The sequence below is a fragment of the Solanum verrucosum genome, unplaced genomic scaffold, assembly GCF_900185275.1.
Source record: "Solanum verrucosum unplaced genomic scaffold, falcon-dt-bn FXZP01000262.1, whole genome shotgun sequence".
Taxonomy (NCBI): Eukaryota; Viridiplantae; Streptophyta; class Magnoliopsida; order Solanales; family Solanaceae; genus Solanum; species Solanum verrucosum.
Genome location: NW_026020366.1, coordinates 2,402,723 through 2,429,699, shown reverse-complemented (window position 1 = coordinate 2,429,699; position 26,977 = coordinate 2,402,723). Strand labels below are relative to the sequence as shown.

The window sequence follows — 26,977 nt, the reverse complement described above, 5'->3', positions numbered from 1 at the left end:
GGTCAGTTTAGAAAATTGGAAATCTACGCTACGGCTTGGAGAAAGGAGAAAGAAGGAGAAAAGGCAAGATTCGTCAAGAATATTCAAGTTTGATTGTGGATTTCGCCAAGGATTCAATCTACGAGGTATGTGAGATCACATAGCGTTGGGTTAGTTCACCCACGCTCCAAACATGTTTAATTCAGCGTATTTTCTTCCTAAAAAGATTGATAATTTGATGATCTTGAGTTGTATTCTTGAATAAGCTTCGTTCATGAATTTGGGATGAGATTGAGGGTTCTTGAGAGTTTAATGTTGATTATTAGAGTTGATTTGAGTTAGATTCTTGTGTATATGTTTTGGGTACCTGAATTTAAGGAGATATTGATAAAGAGAATCGAAATTAATCGAATTAAGGTCAGAAAATGAGTTGAAAAGTTCATCCGGTTTGCCTGGGAAGAGGCTGGTGCGACGCGCCCCCGTAGTGCCAGAGGGGCTGGGGGCGCACTTGCATTGCACCCGAAATGAGCCCCAGTAAGTTGGGGCTGGCGCAGCGCACCAGGGACGCGCCCGAATCCTTGTTTTCCACCAGTTTTTCGTCGTTTAGCCCATTTAAGTCCTTCTAAAGTGTTCTAACACTTCCTATTGATTCTAACTACTATAAATGACTTCTAAACATCTAGAAATCATCCAGAAACATGAATCATAACCTTGAATCCATAAATTCAAATTCAAGGAAAGTTAAGAGCCATGTCTAGGAAGTTCTTAGAGTCATTTCAAGAAGTCTTTTGCAAATGCTTTTAACTTTGTTTTAAGACTTAAAGTTCAAGTTGAGTAAAGAGTAAAGAGTAAAGATTGAAGTTCATTTCTTCAAAGAAGTATATGGGGACTATGTATTCCCAAAAGAGTTTAAAATGTTTTTACATTTAGATAAGAACGGAAACTGAGATTTCCAAAGAGCCTTTGAGCTAGTTTTCAGAAAAGAGTTAATGCTTTCAAAATTAAGCAAGAAAGGAAACTTTGATTTCCAAGATAGCCTTTAAGATAAGTTTTTGAGCAATTATCTCAAATCACAGAAATAAGTATGTTTTTAAACATAAGAGCTAGTATCATATTTTGGGAGTAGTATTGAGCACCGATTTGGGGGAGAGTTCATACAACTCACAGCCCCCATAAACCATGTAGCCATCATGGGTAGAAAAGGGTCATATATTTTAGATGATTCCTTTAGTGCTTTTTAGCATAGACTAGTGGATCCACTTAGTAGTTTAGGTTCTATACCCTCAGCAAGGTATAGGACGGCCCTGGTAGCGTGAGGCAAAATGTTGTATCATCACAATAGCTCTTACATAATGGTTGTCGGTTAGAGAAACTCCCATAGAAGAAATTGTATTCTTATACACAAAGTTTATTTTATTTTTACATACATTTCAGAGTTATATGTATCTTTGTATACACACAAAGTTGACATCAAGTTTTAAACAACTTTTCTTTATATTGCACTTGTTTTAAACTACTTTATATTAAAATGAGTTCAGTTATGTTGAGTTGAGTTGAGCCAGGTAAGTTCTTCAGTTCCTCTCAGGCATATGTCTTGTTTGAGAATTCCCTTCGCATACTCGTACTATAACACCCCAGAAATCTATCGAACTAAACTAGAGCCTAACATGTAAACTAGTAGCCTAATTGGGGTTAAACGCAAAGATAAGAGTCGTAAATAACTACAAGGGTGTTAATACCTAAACGTCAAGGCATGACCCCCCAAGGACTAATCCTTGAGGAGAGCCTTGGTTTGCAGCCAAAAAGCTTCCTGAAGGCAGTCACCTACAAAATGGGCACTCACACCCCGTGGGTAGACTCACGCCCCATAGGCAGGGGTCATGAGTCGAGGCTAGACCTCCCCTAACTTTGCCAAACTCTCTGTTTGAGCTACGAACATGCAGTCGGTCCATGGACCTTCTCACTCCCAGTGGGTGGGGTCTCGTGAGTGAGGGCTGGACCTTGGCCAAAATGAGGAGCCACAAACCCAACCCATGAGTGACCAGTACGGTCTATGGGTGCATCCACGCCCCGTGGGTGCATCCACGCCCCGTGGATGGGGTCTGCCATGCTGCCTCAAATTCGACCTAAGGTGAGTTAAATTAAGAAATTCCTAAATTAATTATTTAAGGGTGGGGATGGTTTATATTAGTTATTTAGACATATATATAAGTACTTTTTAACTATTAATCAATTTTTTTACACCACATAACTCACAAGACTCAAATCATAACCAACTCCCCTCTCCAAATATTCTCTCTCTAGAAACTCTATTGAAGAGCAAGAACAAGGTCAAGCTTAGGGTTCAAAGAGCAGCCTTTCTTCTTCAATTTCATGTGGGATCTCCAATCAAGGTATGGTAGTCTTGATTTATGGATAGTTTCCTTTCATAAAGCCCTTCAAAACTCTATTTCTCAAAGTTGAAATTCTCCAAAAACTAGGGTTTTTAATCTATGGCATGGATTCACTTTTCAAACGATTTCAAAGTGTTTATTGTCTTATATTATGATCAATTTGATGAATTACTACTGTTTTCCTAAGGAATTATCTAAGAATCCATGAATCTCTAGGTTTCCCTAAATTGGATCTTGAAACATGAATATGGGTCTTTGTTAGTGGATTGTATTCGAATTATGAATGTGATGAATTGCTTATTTGAATTAGGTTATTATACATGTCCAATGAAGTAATTCTAAAGATATTGATGAATCATGATCCATGATCCTTGTAGGGCAATTTATGAAGAGTTTTCCTATGTTGATGAGGATTGTCTATAAGCTTATGATTCACTTAGAAAGTGAAGGCTCAATGACTATGGTGTAATTATGGTATTTCTTGAAAGATCACCTTCCCCTATACCCTTACACTTGATTATGCATAAAGTAAGTATGTATGATATGATAAGCTTGTTGTGTTGATTGAAAGGCCATTCTCATGAACACACTATGAATATGATGTGAAAGGTTTACTCACATGTTGATGATTCTAAGGTTGAAAGGACATTCTCACCCAATGAATCTATGAGCTATTATGATGTTATGTTGGTTTGAGTGCCTAGTGCATTCTTTCATGAACATGAACTTAAGCATAGACTTAATATGAATTCTAAAGGGAATTATGCTTAGCACCGAGTGGATATGAAAATGATATGGAAGTTTTTACGTTAGAAAGTCTGGCTTTCCAAAGTAAGTTATCTCATGAGATGAAAACCTTTTACGTTAGAAAGTTTGGGTTTCTAGTAGCAATCACTTTATCCCATAACTATGTGCCCACATATGTCTTTAGCTAGTAGGTCCACCTAAAAGCTAATATGTTAGTTCTACCTTAGGCAAATAGGACACCTCATTTTGGTGTGGGGGTAAGACACTGGATTCCATGTAGCTCATATGGTCTATGTCGGTTAAGGCAATATTTCCTTATATGGTACGAATGTGAATATGACAAGAACATGAACTATAACTATGACTTCTTAAGAGGTACTACTTAGTATGAGTGGGGGTATGGGACTCCATTCGTGCATTGAAAGACTAAGCTTCAAGAGTGGTTATGGTAAGGTTCTCTTATGCTGTGAAGACTTATGAATTATGCATGTATGATATGTATTGTTGTTAAAGATGACTTTACTTGCTACAAGTTATAAATATGAATATTTCATTGTCTATAAATGTTGGCTAATGATGATGTCAAGGTAAGATATGTATGATGTTGGTGATCTAAAAGTGGTACTTGGCAATTGGTAGGGTTATGGGATCTTACCTTTGCATTGCACTAGTATAGCTTTGGGTTGCTTATGATATGGGTTGACTTATGTTTCTTCACTAATGTGCATGATGGCTTTTAAACTTGATAAATGCATGGTTTGAACTAAATGTCCCTTTTAAGCATGTTTTAAGGATTTTTATGCATGGCTTTCATACGTAGTACAATATTTGTGATAACCCATATTTTCTACATTTTCTTATAAGTGTAGGTTCCGGTCTTTGAGGTATACTTCTCCTTTCAAGTAGAGCTTGGGTTGACTATTCTCCAAGCTTGGTGAGTCCTCATGGTTCGAGGACAAGACATTATTCACTTCTAGTTTCCTTTCATATGTTCTACTTAGAGACTTTATTGTAAAGGTCTATGCCCTTATTGAAATTCTATTGTAATAGATGGTTCATTGAGATAATATTAGACTCCTATTTTTGAGATAAATGAAAAGACTTCGACTGTAAAAATTTTAAATTCTCCATGATTTCTATGACTTATGTTATGATTATGCTAAGGGCTTGTATGAGACCCCTTCGGGGTCGAGTATGTCATGTTACAAATATGGGGTACCCGATCCCGAGTATGTCGTGTTACATTTATGGGGTATTCCTGGGTCGTGACACGTACATTCAATGTACTGATGCCTTTTGGCCTGCATTTTCTTATGATGCAAACACAGGTAACCAGGATCAGCACCCAGTGCATCGTTGATTCTAGTTGAGCACTCAGGGTCAGTTGGTGAGCCTCCTTGCTTTTCAGAGGATCCCTTTAGTTATGTTTTGTTTTATTGCTTGATTATTTCAGTTGTTAGGATGATCGGGGGTCTTGTCCCGACATCCCTCAGAGTTTAGAGGCTTCGTAGACAGAGTTAGTTGATGTTAGTTCATGAGTCTTTACTTTTCTTTTTTCAGTTAAGTTGAGACTTGAGTTGCCACTTTGGCAGTTAATGTTATTTATTACATTCTCAGTTATTTATTGAGCAGTTCAGTGTACTACTTTTAAAAGTATTTATCTTGAGTAAAGTCCTCCGCTGAGTAAGAAAGTCAGGTCAAGGGTTCGCTTGGGGCCAACAATGGTTCTCGAGTGCCAGTCCCACCCAGGGTGTAGGCTCGGGGCGTGACACATGTGTTCTTAACTAATATTATTAAAAAAATTATTTATATTTTTCAATTTAGTATATTTTAATTAAATTAATCATAAAAGCTAAAAGTACAAAATTTCCATGAACATTATGAAATGCATATTTGACAAAACGATATATATTATAAATATCATGTCATAAAATTATAAAATATTTGAAAAAAACATTATCTATCAGGTCTAACTTAGAAAAATAGCTTGCAATGTAAAATATCGAGTCAATACTCCTAAAACAAATAAAATTGAAAATACAACATAAGTTCTAAATTCAAAATAAAAAATTTAACATAATACTCTTATGTCAAATTTCAACATAACATACATAAATATGATTTAAAAGAAAAGAAAAACATATGTCCATAACTTTATTCAATAGTGAAGTCTACTTTAATTCAAAAATTAGAATAATAAAATTATACTAATGAATTTTTTGTAGATAATACGAAAAATTGCATGGAATCACATGAAGTAAAGGTTGATCAATGAGAAGAAAATATAAATAATATTAAAATAAAATATTAGGATAATAAAAATTAGAATTTAAAATAATAAAAATAAAAAATACATTAAAAATAAAAAAATAAAAATAGAAAAAAAGGAAGAAATTAAAAAGTAATTACACCGTGTAATTATCAACAATTCACAATCTCCCCCTTTGAATTGGAGAGTGTAATTACCCTCTACCAATTACACCCAATTACCTGTTGAACAGGTAATTGCATGGTCAACCAAACATGACAGACAATGTAATTACACCCAATTATACCAAATTCAGTTACTAGAGTAGCCTTCCACTATGGCAAACAAACAGCTTAACGTAATTACTAAGATGTGTAATTACTAGGCTATTAATTACTACCCTAATAATTACACTGAAACGACCCCAAAAATGCCCGAAAATGTGCTTCGGAAACACCTATAATTGTAATTTCCATATATCTCAAAATCCGTGCATGATTTCGGAAATTCGACTTCATATTCTTATTCAGGGGGTCAAATTGAGTGGGAAATGGGTCTAACCCGAATTTTAGAGCAACCGTATCAAAATTCGAAAATCGCAAAAAAATGCGATTTTCAGGGTCAACTTTAAAGGGGCATATCTCTTAGCACACAAGGAACTGGAAGGGCCGCTACCCATTAAATTAAAGCTCTGTGTGTTAGCTTTCCAACGCAATTTGTTTCACCTCATTCCGAGTTAGGATGAAGGAGTTATGACCATTTTCGTAAAACCTGTCCGGCAGAAAATGCAAATTCCAGCAGCCGAAAACACTGTTCACCCGCCTCAATTTTTTTTTTTCTAAGTGTTGGGATGTTTTTATAAAAAGGGGACATATCCATACTTAGTCATTTAACTTCAAAACATCCAAAAACTCTCTCTAAACCCTCTCCAAAAATTCCACCAAGATCATCAACCAAATTCAAGGATCCCAAGCTTTAATTCCGGATTCAAGATTCAATCTCAAGCAATTCTCCATTCTAATCTTCATCAAGAATTCTCCAAAGTTGAGGTATGTGGGTTGATTGTGGAAACCTTCCTTTCCACAAGTCCAACCATTTATCCTCTATTTTACTTCAAGTTTATGGGTCCTTATGATCATTTATGAACTCTTGAATTATGGAATTATTACTACACATCCTATTATGGTCTATTTTTGAATATTATCATGAAATGGAATGATTATATGATGTTTATGGTTTTCATGCCTCAATGATCAAATTATGAAGGTTGTTATATATGTATATATATATGTATGTTGTTGGTGGGCTGTTTTATATGGATTTTGAAATTGGTTGGACTTAGTACTCTTGAAACACATGATTTTATTTACATGAACAAGTAGCCCACCATATGTTTGATAAAATGTCATTTATAGAATTCTTATGAAATGGAAGGTCCAATGTACGTCCTATGAGTCGGATGATTATATAAGTATTGAAATGATGATGAAATGGATACATGTATATGATTTTCTCTATATAGTGTGTGAGTCGATCAAGCCTAGCTCGGGGGGTTGTAGGCCCGGGTAACCGTATCAAGGGGTTGGTACCTTGATTGCCTAGTACGGGGGGTAGTAGGCCCGTATAACCGTATCGAGGGGTTTGTACCTTGGTTGCCTAGTACGGGGGGTAGTAGGCCCGTATAACCGTATCGAGGGGTTTGTACCTTGGTTGCCTAGTACGGGGGGTAGTAGGACCGTATAACCATATTGAGGGGTTTGTACCTCTTTCGCCTCTCTAAGGGGGTGGTAGGCCTTGGAAATACTATATTGATGGTCACTCACTACACATATACTATGTCCTACTAAATATGATTTTTATATAAGCATCATTATACATATCATCTCATTAATATGCTATCTATCGGGTACGATTATGCATTTTGCCTATGATGTCCATTCCTTGTTGCATTGCATTGCATCCCACATACTTAGTACATTCAAACGTACTAACGCATACTCTATGCCTACATGATGTCACCATGTAGGGACCGGAGCACCGCTTGACCATCCTCTTCCGCGTGGCTAATACGATTTCCTATCAAGGTTATTGGTGAGTCCTCCATTCCGGGGACGTTGCTCATGATCTTTTGCTATGTATAAGACTTTTCTTTTTAGTTATGTTTTGACTATGAGGGTGAGCCCGGTAGTTTGTCTTGGCCCCCGCTAAGTACTCATGTTTAGAGGTGGTGTTGGACAAGTTGTGTATTATGTTTGAGCTTGATTCATCTATGGTATTTATGTATCATTTCTTCTTCTTTTTTTTCTTGCTCCCTTAGTCCCGATTTCCCCCTTGATTATGCTTATCGCTTATGGTCATTTTAATTGCTTCCGCGACCAATGATGTGTAAGATACGCTATGAGGCTTGTTTGGGGTTCCTTCGGGTTCCCCATTCGCCGGTCACGTCTAGGCCCTAGGCTTGGGTCGTGACAAACTTGGTATCAGAGCACTAGGTTGATAGATCCTCGGAGTCCAACACACCGCGTTGATTAGAGTCCGATTCATGGTTGTGCTGTGCACCACAACTATGAGTAGGAGGCTATGAGACGTTTTAGGAAATGTTTCACTTCTTCATTCTCTAAGTCGTGCCATAGATCTATAAGCTCTCTCTCTTATTCCTTGTCTTATGGTGTTTAAAGTTGGACCACTTGAAGGGTTCTTGCTAGAAGGAGCGAGTGGTTGTAATGCCAATTATGGCTATGTGACTTGTGAGCTTTGATGGAATAGATTATGAAGTTGTATTTTGTGTGATTAATGCTTCATAATTGTCTTTGTGTTGGTTAGAAGAACTTGTGTAGGCTTACTCCAAAGGGGGAGATAGTGTGCCTACCTAGCAAGGTAATTGTGAGGTTATGTTTAGTTGATGGTAGAACCCATATGGTCAAATTGTTGATTCCCAAAGGAGCCTATCCGAGAGTGGAGATGGGAAAAGAAATTATATGCCCTAGGTCGGGATTATGTTGTGTTTTGAAGTTGACTTTGAGGGTTGCATGTACCATCTAGTTAAGGTGAAGAATAAGAAGTATAAGTGTTGACCAACTTCAAAGGGTTAGTTGTTGTATTTTAAGATTGATCTTAAGTATGGTCACTTAAGTAGGGTGCTTAGATAATACCTAGGCATAGTTGGTTGGTAGACCCCACCAAAAGTGGTAATAAGGGTTGACATGGTCTAGAGTTGTCTTAATCCAACTTTAGTGAAAGAGAGAAAGGTTTCTTGGTCAAAATTCCTCTAAGTTCCTCTAAGGTTTAACCAAGAAAGGATGTCTACCCGTAAGTCTCAAAGAGTGAGTGGTAGTGGATCTTAAGGGTTCCGGTATGTGTTTTATGTTTTATTGAATTGCGGAAATTCCATAGGCCAAAGATAGAGGAAGATCCTCTAGAGTTTATAAAGGAGTTATCTAAGGTGATGAACCTTGTAGGAGTAATCTTAGTAATACTTGTCTTTCGTGACTTGATAAAGAGAATATCGCGATTTTTTTTTTTTTTTGTGTCGTCCTTAATATTCATGGGTTTAGTTATGGCCATATGTGAGTGATTAGTATAACTCAACTTAGTCCTTATGAGTTTTATGATGTGTTGGATTTTGACGAATAGTGATTCTTAAGTGGTACCTAGAGATGTTGAGTGATTAAGCTCCTTTAAAAGAGGGTAGGAGTGAGATCCTCATTGGTTTGAGAATCATGTTGTGTAATGAGATAGTTTAGGCTTACCCCAATGCGGGATAATATGCTTAGATGGTAAGGTTATTGAGTGTCCTTGATGTTTATGAGATAGGTTTGCTTGAATTCTCACCTTATGTGGTTTAGTGAATTGGAGCAATCTAGACCCGGATTGGTAGATTCATATGAGATCTTGAGTGATATCCTAGTGACGGCCTTAGAAAAGGATGCTACTAGGGTTGACTTGGAAGAATTTTTGGGATGAAGGTACCGGTATGTGGTAATTTCATATGAGAGTAAGTGTTATGTTGATTTCCGGTACTACCTTATCTTGTATGATGCCTTATGAGGCTATGAGGCTTAGAGTTCTCCGGATGAGTTAATAGAACCTTTTTCGGATTTTACCCCGGTTAGTGGTTTAAAGTTAGAAAAAAAAGGGGTTTGTGAAGAATATCTCTTACCTTGTTCCCCTAGGAATACTCTTGTTGACTTAGTGAAACTTGGCATGTTAAGCCTTGATGTGACTCTTAGTATGGATGGGTTGCATACTTGGTGTGTTTTTATTGATGATAGGGCTCGGATGGTTAGAAGAATATGGGGCCCTTGAGTGTGTACTAGTTATCACCTTGTTGAGTAGGATGACATTTGGGTACAATTTCTTCCTATTATGGATTTGGTGTTTGATTGTGTCATATAAGGGTGGTATGGCTAGATGTTGAGGACCATAGACTTTTGCAAAAATGGCAAAATGTGAGTTTGGTTATGTCTTTAGGAGTGCTTGGAAAAAGTTTTCTTGAGGGTTGTAGTGAGGGCTTCCTCCTAAGGAGGGGATGGTGTGCTTAAAAAACATGATTTGTTGAAATCCCAACATCCTCATCTCTTTCTTCCATTCCTATTCTAGCTTGAGACCAAGAGTTCCTAGATGGGCCTATGTTATGTTTTAGAAGTCATGTGTGATTTTTATATTCTGATGATTTCCTTATGAAAGGTATGTTTTTGAGAATTCATGTTTTAAGATAAAAATGAGTTTTCATGTTTCATGCCCCTCATGTTGATAGGCAATTAGAGTAAGTAACCTATGTGATTCATGAGGTGAATGGTTTAAATGTGCTTTTAAGAAGTAATTGCATAATTGGCCGAAGATCATATGATAAGCATGATTTGAGTTGAAGGAGGAAATTCCTCCAATGAAACGGAATATGTCTAAGTTGCATGCATATTGAGTTCGTAGAAGTAGTCCTATTCTCTCATGTTGTATGATGTGTGTTTTAAATGGAGATTTTTTTCTCCTAAGTTGTGCATTGTGTGTAATATGGCATACTTGACTTGATGATGTGAATTAAATGAACATGCTTGAATGTGTTCTTATGAAATGGAATGTTAGCTCCTTATGTGGTGGAAACTTTCCTAAAGAGTAGAGGAGGTAGTTCCTCCCATGTTTATGTGAATTAATGAGGTTTGCGCATTTCCATAAAAACGTGTGTTTTTGAAGAAAGATGAGTTGTATGAGTTGTTTCCCTCATGTTGTAGTGCATTGGTTATAAGTGATCTATTGTACTTCATGAAAATAAAGTATGAGCATGTCTTAGTAAGGAGTTGAGAAGTTCCTCCTTGAAAGAGTGCTATTGAACATGGAAACTTGCATATGTGCTTAATGATGTATGGACTATGTAATGACTAGGAGAAGGTAGTTCCTCCTATGAACATGAGAAATGTTGATGTTGGTGTGTTATGACTAGGAGAAGGTAGTTTCTCCTTGAACATCACTAAACATGATAATGTCATTGCATACATTCATGTTTAAGTTGACAATTGGTTCATTGTGGTTTTACAATTATGTTGAGGTTTTTGAAATAAGGTGTAAGTGCATTGTTGCATCCTTATGTGGGCTGAAATTGCCATGTTTGTGTCTCTCATGTATGTTTCTTTAACATTCGGGGACGAATGTTCCCAAGGGGGAGATATTGAAACGACCCCAAAAATGCCCGAAAATGTGCTTCGAAAACACCTATAATTGTAATTTCCATATATCTCAAAATTCGTGCATGATTTCGGAAATTCGACTTCATATTCTTATTCAGGGGGTCAAATTGAGTGGGAAATGGGTCTAACCCGAATTTTAGAGCAACCGTATCAAAATTCGAAAATCGCAAAAAAATGCGATTTTCAGGGTCAACTTTAAAGGGGCATATCTCTTAGCACACAAGGAACTGGAAGGGCCGCTACCCATTAAATTAAAGCTCTGTGTGTTAGCTTTCCAACGCAATTTGTTTCACCTCATTCCGAGTTAGGATGAAGGAGTTATGACCATTTTCGTAAAACCTGTCCGGCAGAAAATGCAAATTCCAGTAGCCGAAAACACTGTTCACCCGCCTCAATTTTTTTTTTTCTAAGTGTTGGGATGTTTTTATAAAAAGGGGACATATCCATACTTAGTCATTTAACTTCAAAACATCCAAAAACTCTCTCTAAACCCTCTCCAAAAATTCCACCAAGATCATCAACCAAATTCAAGGATCCCAAGCTTTAATTCCGGATTCAAGATTCAATCTCAAGCAATTCTCCATTCTAATCTTCATCAAGAATTCTCCAAAGTTGAGGTATGTGGGTTGATTGTGGAAACCTTCCTTTCCACAAGTCCAACCATTTATCCTCTATTTTACTTCAAGTTTATGGGTCCTTATGATCATTTATGAACTCTTGAATTATGGAATTATTACTACACATCCTATTATGGTCTATTTTTGTATATTATCATGAAATGGAATGATTATATGATGTTTATGGTTTTCATGCCTCAATGATCAAATTATGAAGGTTGTTATATATGTATATATATATGTATGTTGTTGGTGGGCTGTTTTATATGGATTTTGAAATTGGTTGGACTTAGTACTCTTGAAACACATGATTTTATTTACATGAACAAGTAGCCCACCATATGTTTGATAAAATGCCATTTATAGAATTCTTATGAAATGGAAGGTCCAATGTACGTCCTATGAGTCGGATGATTATATAAGTATTGAAATGATGATGAAATGGATACATGTATATGATTTTCTCTATATAGTGTGTGAGTCGATCAAGCCTAGCTCGGGGGGTTGTAGGCCCGGGTAACCGTATCAAGGGGTTGGTACCTTGATTGCCTAGTACGGGGGGTAGTAGGCCCGTATAACCGTATCGAGGGGTTTGTACCTTGGTTGCCTAGTACGGGGGGTAGTAGGCCCGTATAACCGTATCGAGGGGTTTGTACCTTGGTTGCCTAGTACGGGGGGTAGTAGGCCCGTATAACCATATTGAGGGGTTTGTACCTCTTTCGCCTCTCCAAGGGGGTGGTAGGCCTTGGAAATACTATATTGATGGTCACTCACTACACATATACTATGTCCTACTAAATATGATTTTTATATAAGCATCATTATACATATCATCTCATTAATATGCTATCTATCGGGTACGATTATGCATTTTGCCTATGATGTCCATCCCTTGTTGCATTGCATTGCATCCCACATACTTAGTACATTCAAACGTACTAACGCATACTCTATGCCTACATGATGTCACCATGTAGGGACCGGAGCACCGCTTGACCATCCTCTTCCGCATGGCTAATACGATTTCCTATCAAGGTTATTGGTGAGTCCTCCATTTCGGGGACGTTGCTCATGATCTTTTGCTATGTATAAGACTTTTCTTTTTAGTTATGTTTTGACTATGAGGGTGAGCCCGGTAGTTTGTCTTGGCCCCCGCTAAGTACTCATGTTTAGAGGTGGTGTTGGACAAGTTGTGTATTATGTTTGAGCTTGATTCATCTATGGTATTTATGTATCATTTCTTCTTTTTTTTTTTCTTGCTCCCTTAGTCCCGATTTCCCCCTTGATTATGCTTATCGCTTATGGTCATTTTAATTGCTTCCGCGACCAATGATGTGTAAGATACGCTATGAGGCTTGTTTGGGGTTCCTTCGGGTTCCCCATTCGCCGGTCACGTCTAGGCCCTAGGCTTGGGTCGTGACATACACAAATTCCAATTACCTAGCGGCTTTCCAAACAGACCCTAATAATTATTTACATAAAATGCAGCAATTACAACTTACAAGTGGAGTAGTCCAAGAAGGTATTATATTGAAGCCTACAGGAGTTGCAAGACATGCAATGATGTGTTCACCTCGAGCCAAGGGCTTGTTGGGCACTAACACAAGTACATATCTTAGGGCACTTGGATAAAAGGTGCACTCCATCACAAGTTATTTTTGTCTATCCACTGACCTTCCAGCCATCCTCTTTTAGTTGGGTAAATGAAAGTTTAACCAAATCGTGTTACCTAGCCAATGGCGCTTTTATCGTCCCCATCCTAAGAAACCAATGGTGGAGGGGGCTCGTAAAATTCTTGGGCGTCCACAATTGATTTATGACCAATCACAACTGGCCACAGTGTTGCAAGTGCCTCATGTTGCTACACATGCACCTCCACCTGAGGCCTCTACTTAATAATGCAGACTTTTTAGCCCCTAATTATAGTCAACAGGTTCCATATGGGATCAAGTTAATTCTTAATGCTCCACTGCCTAGTAGGTCAATTGAATCTATTAATTCATCAATTAGGAACACGAGTATTGGTGACAAAGAGGAGATTGACTTAGAGCTTAGGCTTTAGATCTTAATTAAATTTAATTTTCTATTTTGTATAGTTTTCAACTTATGTCTTATGTTTGTTGTATGAATTTTGTTTTGTATAAGTTTATACTTTGAGTGTATTTTATTTCGTAAATACGATTTAACAAGGAATTAAATCTCATTTCAATAGAAGCGGCAAAAAGTGATATGTTCCACTTAAGGAAGAGTTGGGGGTTGTTGGATGTAACCACCCTCTTAGTCGTTTTATGAATTTTAGCCAATTTTTTTATATGAACTATTTAATAACTTTTATAAATAATTTATGACTTGTGGGAATGAGTGACATGACTTTCAGATTAAATAATTTTGTTGCTAATAAGAATAGGAAAAGAAAAAAAAAAGGTCAAGCCCAAAATAATAATAATAATAATAAATTAAAAAAATAGTAATAGGTTAAAGTTGGTTGCTGTTGTTACTTGTTCGCAGCAGCATTACGCAGAAACATGGGAAAAAAATCTATAAGGCAGAGGAGAAAAAGAAAGGAAAGTGAGAAAAGAAAATTAAAAAGAGAAGAGAAAAATAGGATTTTCATCCCAAAACATCAAGGTAATTATTCTCATCATTTCTATTAATTTTTTTTTGTGATTATGAATAGATTTTTAGGATAGAAACGTGTATAATTTATACTAAATTAAGAAAATATAGTCTTAGGGTTCTTAGAATAAAATCTTGATTTGGGGGTCGAATAACGATCCATTTTAGCTGAAATTACGCGTGCGAGTTTTTTTTATCATCGGTGAACATAATCTGAAAGAAAATTTCATATTTGAATTTGGTGGCTCGGGATGACTTTTTGACCCGATTTTTAGTCGAAGCTAAATATAGTAATATGGGTTTCATTAGATTCGTATTCTTAGGAGGATTATATATTTGATAGATTGGAAACACTTTGTGGCACGTGTTCAACTTTCGAGGTATGTTAAACTTCCTAGACTTCGTTGAGGGACGTTTTCTAATTAAAGATTAAAAAATGGAATAGATAATGGGTAAGGGAGAAATATGAGGGTCTCGTACCAATGGTGTGATAGGCATTGGTATGAGTACCGATGTTCTTAAAGGGAAATTTTTTACTATAATATGATAGATTGTAATACGAGAATGTCAAAGCATATGAGCATTAGCTGATGTATTTAGTGACTTGATTTCTTTTGTGTGGTTGTGTTTCTTTATTGAACCCATATATTTGTGATAATTGAGGTGATTATATGTCATAGAGACACTTCAATTATTGAGATGCTTCATCATCCCATTTGATTGATATCTTATTGTGCACATGCATTGACATGAGATTGAGTATGAGTAAAGGTCTAACACGTGAAGATCGCCCGTGTTAAGATCACGTTATGATTATAATTTGGGCATGTGGAGATCGTACGTGCGAGGGATTGATTATGATTATAAGTTGGGCATGTGGAGATCGTTCGTGCTGGGATTGTTTGATTTTATGATAGTGCGTTGAGATCATCCGCACAGACACGTAGAGATCGTCCGTGTTGGTATATGGACCTCGCGAGTCCCCTATGGGTCATGAACACTCTATGTATTTCCGAGGAGTATCACGTATATACGGTTGAGAGAGTACTTGACATCTGAGGCATGTCATTTAATTTCATGGTGTCATATTGCATTGTATCTCATTACATCCCTCATTCTTGTTGATTATGTGCTTTATTAGTTGTTGGACATTGCGTGATATTTGTTTATTCTTATTTGATGAAACTTGACTAATAAGTATAATGAAGACTGGTAAATTAAAGGATGATTTTCTTATATACTCCTATCACTAATTCTTTGTTGTCGGTCTATGAGATATACTGGGTACACGTGGTTTCGTACTCATACTACACTTGTTGCACTCTTTTGTGGTGTAGATTGTATTTCGAATTTAAGCGCATTTCTTGGAGCTTGAGTCTGAGTTTGGATTATCTTTGAGTTGTGGTGAGCTGCTTGGATATTATGTGGCCCATACCTTCATCTATCTCTATTTATTAGGTTGTTTTGGTATTCTGATAGGATATTTCTTATGTTTAAACTTATATAATTAGAGACTTATATTGACTTTTAGAAGCTCTTGTACTTATGACACTAAATCTTGGGGGTGATTTTTCAGTTTTTTGCAATTTATTTAAAAGACTTGGTATTTAAGATATTTGTTCTCTACTTACTTTTCTATATTTTAAGTTTAATTGGTTAACTTCTTCGGTTGGCTTACCTATCGGTTGGGAACATAGGTGCCATCACGACTTGTGATTTTGGGTCGTGACATTGGTAGAGCCTTTTTTATCGCGTAGTTCATGCTTCTGCCGGGAGTTAAGTATGAGCAACTAACTACCCCTTGGGGGGATATCACCCAGTTAAGTGCAATATGTTTATATGGTGAACGGAGAGAGTAATATTGACAAGGGAAGTGCAGTAAAATAGTCATGTCAATCATTGTTTTCTTAATGTGTGTGTCAAATCAAAATATGACAAGTAAAAGTGAATGGAGGGAGTAATATTTTAAAAGTACGTAAACAGAGCAAATTAATGGGAAGACATTAAGAAGGGGAGGTAACAACTCTCATTCATGTGAAGAGTACAGCATTAGAGCTTGTTTATTAGTCATAAAATTTAAGCAATCATGTTGAAGCATAAAACTAATAATAATGCTTCTTATTTGTTTCATCTGTTATCTGCCATGATACAATCAACCAGACATCACCATTGCTCTCGAAAATGCATACAAGTCTGACTAAACAGCAATTTTTTTGTTACATTATAGAGTTTAATGATTGAAACTCCATAGCGGAATAAGCTGTTACAAATGCCCCTTAAACTGATCACCCTTAGTTACAAAACTTGTCATCTTTATGTACATCAAACAACGTTAGAAGAAAATACTTACACCCAATTATTTGGTAGAGAAAAATCATGGAAGCGGAAAGAAGATTCCCCAGCAGTGTCCCTGACATGCCTTAGTTCTGATTCATCACTCTGACTTCCTATCTCATCTTCAACTTCTAGAGGCAATGGCATCACCTGATTATCATTCGGTTGGCGTGCCAACCGAACTTCAGGTGGCAACGATGGTAGCATAGTCGGGGAAATAGTCCTCGGCCGATTAATCATACCAGCATTTGGCACGGGGACAGAACGGTCCCAAAGGAACACGTGCATAAGAATGGGAACCTTTGCATGTCGATGCAAAGACAATTTTTGACTCAGAGAGATGGTATCAAAACACCTGACTGCCCCCATTGGAGAAACGATCCATGGAAGTACCTTTTGGTTGGATATTCTTGATACAACTAAAAGCTTGCACTCTTTCCTTGCTTCTTTGTATAGATTGCTAAGGCCTGATCTTGATGAAGGTGCATCCTCATCACCTTCAGCTACTGATGATATATGAATAAACCCCTAAAAAGAGAATAATAATGAGAAGTTAAAAACAATAGAATTTAAATATATGGTTAGCGAGATTTACGTAATTAAAGTAAATTAATCTCATTCTAACCAGTATGTTCTAACTTTTAAGATCAAACAAACATTACAATACTACATAATTTTGAGATACTAACATGGTCTAATCTTGAATGAACAATTGGTCAAGTTTGTGTGATATGTGAATAAACCCCTAAAAATAGAATAATAATGAGAAGTTAAAAACAATAGAATTTAAATATATGGTTAGCGATATTTTACGTAATTAAAGTAAGTTAATCTCATTCTAACCAGTATGTTCTAACTTTTAAGATCAAACAAACATTACAATACTACATAATTTTGAGATACTAACATGGTCTAATCTTGAATGAACAATTGGTCAAGTTTGGCTTACAAAAATGAACTTTATCATAGCTAGTAAAAATGTGATCTAAGATTATAGAAGATTTCTTCTTGTACTTTAACATATTACATCTAACTTCTCAAACTGATTAATTGGATACAAGTTAAATATGTACACTAATGTTGTAAAATATGTACACTAATGTCGACATGCTAACAAGTAAAATATGTACACTAACGTTGTAAAATAATCAATGTTAAATTGTATGGATCGCGATGGAAGATAGAAGTTAGTTACCTCTTCTGTTCTGCTGATGGCAAATCCAAGTTTTACATCATTTTCTTTGATTATAATGTCAATAGGAATCTCTCCTCCAAGTGGGGAAAACCAAAGACGAACTGCTCGAACAACACCAATATCCACTCCATGGTAATCTTCAAAACCATACAAACTTGCATTTGCAAGGTTTGATAAATCAGAAAGTGATCCGGCACTTACAGTGCACGAAGCTGTCTCCCCTGATATCTATGAGAAAATAAGTACAGAGGAATGTTAATTACTGTCATAACTTGATTTTACATAGATAGATGTTCAATATTAATATATTTGCCATTTGTAGCAGAGCTAAGCAAAAATCGTTAACCAAATAACTGCTGGAGTCACACATCTTTATATGCTCTTGTATAATCTTTCCCTCATGAGCTAACTTTTGGGGTTGACTTAGGCTTAAAACTCATTTCTTTACATGATATCAGAGTCAATCAGGCCCACCCAGTTCATTATTTCTGATGTTAGCCCCTTTAAACTTATATTGTTCACGATCCAGATGTTTAGTCCTTGGTTTTAGGCAATTTTTCCCTCATGATCCTTTTTTTTTCCGGTTGAGTTAGGGTTGCAAACATTGAACTTCAATAGTTAAAATACTGGTGAATTAGGCGTTTAGACGATATTTAGTTGAGGTTGAAAAAACCAGTATGGGAAGTTAAAGTTGTATGTGAACATAAATTTCATCTAATAATAAGATATTTTTTTGTTTTGGGGTTGAGTTAAACTCAAGATTCTTTTCTTCGCATAGTATCAAAGTTAGGCCCACCTGATTCATTATTTCTGATGGTGCCCACCCACCCACCCACCCCTCCAACCAATCTTATATTGTCCACATTTCACCTGTCCAGTCCTAGGTCTTGGGCAATCCTCCCCTCATATGCTAGGTTTTGGGATTGAGTTAGGCTGAGGGTACTTTTCTTTACAATTACTTGTAAAATATTGAACTTCAATATTTAAAATACCGGTCAATTAGACATTTAGACGATATTTAGTTGAGGTTGAAAGATACAGTAAGTGAAATTGAAGTTGAGTCTGAACATATATTTCATTTGAAAAAATAGATTTATTTTTTTTTGTGAATGAAAAGATTGACATGAATATTTAGGTACCTTGGTAAGTAGAGATTCAGTCTGGATATTCATGAAAACAATGGGAACACCAGAGGCTTGAGAAGCAATGAGCCAAGCATTTGCTCTAGAAAGTGTGTCTTCTAAATCATTATAACCAATTGAAACTTTGTCTGAGGCTTTTGGCAAGAGAAGTAGGGAGTAAAAGTTACTTGACTTTGGAACTGCTAGCAACTCATTCATTCTCTTCTCCCATGGATAGCTCACATATCCTTCTTGGAGTGGAGTCCTTGTCAATGCTCCCACCATTCTTGACTTCCTTGAACCTACATATAGTCATAGATATAAACAATTGTTAAGGGTAGCTTTGACGAGAGACACAATAATATGTGTAGGTTGTTATTTGAGGGACTAGACTTGATTCCTACATTTCAATTCTTGTAATCTGAATTCTATTGAGACTCACTTGTTTTAGTGAATTTGTGACAAATCTTGTAGAGATGTAGATCGTGGTTTTTTATCCTTATAATCCAGATATTTTCCACGTAAAAATACTATGTTCATACTTAACTATACTTCATAATTCCGCATCGTAGTAGAAGGGAACAAGTTAAGTAACTCGTTCCATCACCCCTTTTTGTGTTATTAATTAGGACATGCATGATATCAGAAGTAAATCAAACGCTTTGACATAAATATTTGTTGGAAGTGTTTATCCATGGATATATAGCATATATATTTGTATCCACTTTTGGGTATGTGTGTGTTTATTTGAAATCTTTTTTAAAATAAAAATAATAATATTATATTGATCGTGAATCTTCCTTTAATTAATCCATTAGGTAACCATAATATTCCTATTACCTGACACACTTTAATTTGTTGAAAGGGTAAACCGGTAATCCATGCATTGACCCGGTTAGATACTTTAGTAAAGGGTGTAAATAAACTTACCTTTATTTTCGTAGATTAAGGCCTTTTATTTATTTTTATTAAAATTTAGGCGTTTGGATCTAATATACATCTGAATGATTATGATGTTGTTTCTAGATTTAAACATTGAATGATTAACACGATTTATTTTTCGACACCTGAATATACATATAAAATGCAAATTAAAAAGAATTAATAAAATAAAAATCATTATTTGATAAAAATAAATAAAATGAAATACTTATATTTGCTAGTAATGGTGGAGATAGTTTATTGTGGTGGTGGTGATGCTAAGAGTTGTTGTTAGTGACTAGTTATGGTGGTGGTGATAGTTATGACGGTGGAGATGGTTGGTGTTGTGGCATAATGATGGAATTGGTAGTGGTGTTGGTAGTTGTAGTGATGAAGTTGGTTGATGTTAGTAGTTGACAGTGTTGATTGTTGATTGTGGTGGTTGAAGAATTTGTAGTGGTTGGTGATGTATTTGTGGCAGCTTGCGACGGTGCTGTTATGATGATGGAGGTGCATGGTTGATAGTAGAGATTGACCACAATAGTGGAGTGGTTGATAGTAGTGGTGGCGGTAGTAGTGATGGTGATGGTGACAAAAGAATGTATGGTGGTAATTGACTACGATGCTAGTTATGATGGCGGAGTTAATTTGTTGGTTGTAAGAATTGACTATATTGGTGATAGTGGTGGTGGAGATGACAGTGGCTACAAAGATGGAGGAGAAGATGGCAATTGATATAATTATAATGATAGAGGAGGTAAGTGTGGTAGTAGTTCATAGTAGTAGCTAGCAATAGTGATGGTTGTGACTTGTGATGAAAGGGGCGGTCGGTGCGAGTGGCGTAAAAATTGAAAATTTCAAAATCTAAAATATTTTCAAAAACAATTTATTTTATTATTTTAAAAAAAATTACAGGAAGGGGGGGGGGGGGCATAAAAATGAAAAAATTGAAATATTTTTAAGAAATAATTGTTTTTAAAAAAATAAAATTTTGACAGGGTGGCCTGGGTGGGGGTGGCGTAAAAATTTAAATTTGAAATATTTTTCAAAAAAAGATTTTTTTAAAATTGACCAGGGCCAGGGTGGGGTGGGGGGTGGCAGGAGGGGTGTTTTTTTTTTTTTTTAATAATAGAAGGGGAAAATTAAATTTGAAATATTTTTCTAAAACTATTTTTTCAAAAACAAATTGACGGCGGGGGGCGGGGGGAGGGGGGGGGGGAATATGGGGTGGGTTAAATTTTATAAATTTGAAATATTTTTTCAAAATAATTTTTTTGTAGGGGGTGGCGATGTGGGGGGGGGGGGTATGGGGGCATAAAAATGTAAATTTAAAAAATTTGAAATATTTTTCTAAAACAATTTTTTGTATAAAAAATTTCTTGACTTGGGTGGTAGGGGGGTAGGAGGGGGGGGGGGGTTGCGTAAAAATTGAAATATTTTCAAAACAAGTTTTTTTTTTAAAAAAATGATGGGGGGCCTGGGTGGGGCTGGCATGTGGCGTAAAAAATGAAATTTTCAAATTTTGAAATATTTTGGAAAAAACAAATATTTTATGGATGGGGAGGGTGGATATGGAGTACGGTGTAGGATAAGAAAAAATATTGAAGGATGAAGTAGAATTTCGAAAAATGATTTTCTTAATTTTTAAAGGGAAAACATTTTCCTTAAATTTGAGGAAATAAATTGATTTAGAAAACATTTTCCAAAAACATTTAAATCAACCAAACATTGAAAAAATTTCATACCAAACATACCCTAAGAGTTAAAATCTTAATAAAAATAAATGCACTTAATGATATAATATCTTAATCATTCAGATTCATACCGTCATTAAATGCAAACAAATAAAGTCATTTGAATGTACGTGGAACTACCATGGTACCACCGTTATCACCACCACCCCTACCACCACACATTCCTCTCTCACTATAACTTTTCCTATATAATACATATTAATAGGAAAAATACCTGCAAAAGTCACGAATAATTATCCTCAATTATAACTTTTCCTCCCCTTCCCCCTTTGATTAATTAGCCCGTGACTCTCTGACTTCGTAAGCAACCAATTAATTATTTATTTATTTGTCGAAACAGGTTATTTTATTAATGCTAAGAAGAAACTACAACAATAGTACAACACAATCTAAATAATTTTCTTTTAATCTACTACTAATGACACTAGAATATATTTGTAGGCGTATTAGTTTACGAAGATTCATTTGCCAAGCATATATTATATATCTATAAATATATCGTGATCCATTGGCACAATTGGAGTACTTTGTTCTCTGGGCACATCATAACCCCTCCACTAGGACCACAACTCCCACATCCCACTATCCTTACCTTAAAAAAAAAAAAAAACGAATCGGATCGGATCGGATCGAAAAAAATTCACCTAAAATCAATATTTATTCTAAGTTAAAATAAATATATGATATGCATTTGTATTTAATTTTTATTACTCAACAAAAGTTAAACTCTACATTTTCATCAAATTATATTACTTGATCCTGATAAATTAATACATTTTGATGTAGTTCCTTATAAATATTAAATTTTGAGGTCTTATACAAAGGCGTATCCAGGGTTTTGAGATGATGAGTGCATTGTTATAAAAAGATTGATATATGATACAAATTTGATCGGAACGACATTTAAGTTTTTACTACTGAAAACCGTTAAATTATAAAATTATAGATCTAAAATTAATTCTTTTATATATATATATATATATATATATATATACATACGTACACCAATTACTACTTAGAGAAGTGTTATCTAATTTTAGAAAGAAAAATAAAACAAGATAAATATAAAATTCAAATTTCTAACCTTGCAGAGCTCGTGCACCCAATCACAATTGCATTATGTGATATTTCAAGTGTGGGTTCACACATCTATATTTCATTGTTTTTTTTAAATATAACACTATTATATATGATCTCGGGAGGGAACCATGGACTCACGTGAACCTGATGAGCCTCCTTTAGATACGTCTCTGGTCTTATATTTTCCATTCTTTAATCATATTAAAAATTTATTATTTACCTATCAAAACTAGGTCATTCCAAGTAAATAAATATAGTTTAATGGATCAATCTTTGTCAATGTGACTATGCAAGAACCAAATAAAAATTAAGAAATTAGACAAACACCTAGTCAAAGGGCCTAACATGCCATAACAACCTTTGAAATGAATTTTTCTTAAAACTAATCGTTTAACAACAAAAACAAATGGCATTGAAAATGATATATTTTAAAAAATATTTGAAGACATTGTGTATTCTAACAAGTTTTGTTGGTTTTCAATTTTCAAAATATAACATAAGCATTTCACATATATTCAGCAATCAAGAAAAGTCACTTTCCAATGTATTTTTACAAAAGTGCACCCTTGTTAATATATGTCAGTCATTCCTATTAAAAATAGATATTTTTAATACTTTTCATTTCATAAAATTAATGCATAAATAATATTATTCTTTCTATTTTACCCTTCAAAGTTATTAGTCTTGAAAATATGTATTTGATTAACATTGGAAAATTATGTAATTAATTCATGTTTATTGGTCAAATTAATTAATCAAAATAAATTAATTCATGTTCATTTATTAAAAAACTTGACTTCAAGAGAATACTAAACAGGCCGAGACTGGCTCCGGGGGCTCTAAAGCAGATCCAAGTTAATCATTTTAAGTGCGTACTCTTGTACGTGTTCTTTCCGTGTGTGTACACTATGTAGTCCTACAATAATATGGTGTTGTTGACATTTTGTGTACATTATTTGACTAAATTCTTTGTTGTATATGTTACTTCCTAGCTAGTCCCCAACAATATATATATATACTAAATTTTCTACAAAAATAAGAGAAAAAAATTATTATTTCTTTCTGTTTCAATTTGTTTGACGTGCTTTTTTTAATTCGTTTAAAAAAATTATCTTTCTTTTTTAGCAATTCTTTAATTCCAATTTTTCATGTGGCATGTTTATGACCACAAAATTAAAGAATATTTTGATACATTTGACACATCTTTAATTTTAGACCAATAAAATTGTAAAGATCTTCTTTCATTTTATTTAAACTAAGTGTCAAGTCAAAATAGCTCTAATAAATTGAAACTAACGATTATATATAATTGAAATTGATTTTCGACTGCAAAGAGAATGATGATTCAGATGCTAATTAGATTTATATTTTCCTTGTAAAAAGTACTCCCTCCATTTCTATTTACATATAGTATAAATATTCTTCAATACTAGTTATTTTACAAACCGATGCATAAAAATGACACTATTCTTTCTATTTTACCTTTGAGAATTATTATCCTTGAAAGTATATATTTGACCGATATAGAAACAACTAAATAATTAATTCATGTTCATTGGTCAAATAAATTAATCAAATAAACTAATTCATGTTCATTTATTGAAAATTTGATTTCAAAAGAAAACTAAATAAATATATAATAGTAAAGAGTTTTTGTCTAAAATCATCTCTCAAGTATGACTTAAACCTAAAGTATATCCATGTGTTATATAAGTAAATAAAAAATAACCTTGCACTATCCAAAAAGTTGCAAGATTCATCCTTCTGTCTATTTTTTGTAAGAAAATCACGTCACCAACAAAAAAAATGTGTCAAGTCGAATGAATATATGTACACATGGTTAAGCTAGTCAAGGTGGGTGATTTTTCTAATTTTTAGAAATTGAGGGTTTAAATCATATTCAGACAATAGATTCAAATTCTATATATTCTTTGTAAAAAGTATGGCCAAATACAACTTCAACTTCAAAATTTTCAAATAAAGTAATTATTTTTTTTATTTTCATAATTAAACGCCTACATAATATCACTAAATTTCCAGCATTTTTGTACATTCTATAAAATATGAATTGCATTGTAATAATGTACATACGTATTAAATATTTTATTAAAGAAAATCTCTAAATAGTTGGGCATAATATTTTTAAAATAATTTTTTTTGACATAATTTTTCTAAACATCGGAACCTATTGTATAAATATTTCAAGACTTATATATTGTTGCAAGTTAATTTACTTGATGATGCAAAAAACATATAAACAAACAACATACAAATTTAAATTCTGAGAATGAAAGATTCGTTTCCTATCCATATCCGTATTCTTTTAGGTAACTTTGATCTTCTCATCGTGGCTAAGACATGACCAAATTAAAAAATATATTTTTATTAGTTCAATCAGTTTCTTAACAAAAATAGATTGAAGGAGGATTCTTGTTATATTTTGGATAATATAAGGATGTGTTTTGCTCACTTAGATAATATAAGGATATACATTAGATTTAAGTAATAATTGAGGGATGGTTTTAGCTAAAAAATCGTATAGTAAATTTACCTAGTTTTTTAAGGTATGCAAAAATCTAATACGATAGACAACTAAATAGAAACCGAAGGAGTACTATATCAAGAAGAAGAAAAAATGCAAAATGAAAATGTGAAAACGTGTGGAAAGAAAGCAAGTTGCATGTATATATGGGCAAGTGCAAGCAAAACAAAAGAATAATAGTAGCACCTCCAATAATAAATTAAAAAAATACCTATGTAAGAAGGAGTCAAACAAAAAGAAAAGTCAACATTAATGGAAAAAGTGTACCTTGCAATTCCAAACACTCCATTTCCGTCCGATCAACAAAACCAACAGCATAATTAGGATCATCGATAGCTCTAAGCATATAAGTTTTCCTTCCGCCAAACTCATTCGGAACGATACATGCCTGTTCAGACACAATATAATATAATCAACTAAAAATTTGTATGTATATTTTTCTCTTGATAAAAATTTCAATACCTGTAACTCGGTGAATAATTCATCGTCAGATTGAGATCCACGCCTAACACGAACAATAATAGAAGTTTCCTTTGCCTTGAATGAATTATGCATGATCTTTTGTATACCATTTTTGCCATTCTTGAACGGTGATCGAAGAATCATGTTACCTATTCGAAGTTCCTCCACGATATCCCCAGTTATCAACATATTTCCGGTCCATTCATCGCCTTTCGAACTTCCTTTTAAGCATTGTATGGATAAAACTAGTGATGATGATGATCTTGATGTTGTTGAGTATGAAGAGTTTGTGCTTCCTGATGAGTTTGAACGTTCCATGGGCATTTCTTTAATTTTTTGTCAAAGTGTCAAAAATGGGTTTTTCTTTTGAGGTTTTCTTGAAGAAGTTTAGGGAAGAAAATATATTATAAAGATAAGAAGATAGATCTAGGAAAATAAGGTGTTTTTTGTTTTAATTGAAAAGCTTATCACTAAATTCCTTGAAGAAAAATGAAAAAGGTAGTTGAGGTTGGGTTTGGAGAAATTTAGGAACAAGATTTTTGTGGGAGAAAATAGAGGGGAATAATAATATCTAGGTGAAGGACTAAAGAGGTCAAACATTTATGGAGGAGTTGGGAAATTAAATTTCATTACGTAAATGCACTTTAGTTTCTTGGAAGTTATAAAAGTCTTCTTTAGTTTTTTAGTATGTTCTTATATGTCAAATGATTTGAAGTGACAATTCTTCTTTCCCATTTGTTGGGTATAACTATTCACTCTTTTTAGAATTTATTGAATTAATTAATTTGAATTCACATTATATAAAATTAAATTTTAAAGTATTTTCTTTAAGAAAATTTTTCATTTTTGGATTTTGAACTTAATATTTCTTACTCTCTTCATTTCAAAATAAGTGAATTGTTGAGCCTTTTTTTATAGTTTAAAATAACTTAAATGTTCAAAGTTTAATAGAGTTGTTGGAAATTTCTTCCATTTTTGTCCCTCATTCACATTTTCTATTTGATAATTTCAAGAGAGTTAATTGTTTATATTTATGACATTACTTTGAATTATTTATATTTTCAAGAATAATTTGAAAATAACTGAGTATTCAAGAAGAAGTTATCACATGCATCTCCTCACTCTCCTTCGTGATTGAATCATGTTGAAAATTATTTGCATCCTTCAACTTTACTTTAAAATCAAACTATCCCCTCAATTTTGAGAAATAGTCATCCCCCACCCTTTTTTCCTAGTTGACTTTCTAAATATCTATTCTACCCTTACATTATCAACTTGTATCTTTTT

General features: G+C 34.4%; 1 protein-coding gene across 2 annotated transcripts in view; it reads right to left on the bottom strand.

Annotated features, from left to right (window-relative positions):
* LOC125837916 (uncharacterized) overlaps positions 1–26,251 on the bottom strand; it is a 41,908-nt gene extending 15,657 nt beyond the window's left edge. The window contains exons 1-5 of one of the 2 annotated variants that reach the window (XM_049516993.1): positions 25,691–26,251; positions 25,496–25,616; positions 18,950–19,233; positions 17,811–18,038; positions 17,009–17,143 (exon numbers count right to left, since the gene is read on the bottom strand). In XM_049516993.1, the coding sequence (XP_049372950.1) occupies positions 17,009–17,143; positions 17,811–18,038; positions 18,950–19,233; positions 25,496–25,616; positions 25,691–26,014 (1,092 nt within the window). In that variant the 5' untranslated portion in view covers positions 26,015–26,251. Of the gene's footprint in view, positions 1–16,466; positions 17,144–17,810; positions 18,039–18,949; positions 19,234–25,495; positions 25,617–25,690 lie in introns of those variants that run through there. The other variant, XM_049516992.1, reaches the window with a different exon arrangement.
* Between the last annotated feature and the right edge of the window lie 726 nt (positions 26,252–26,977).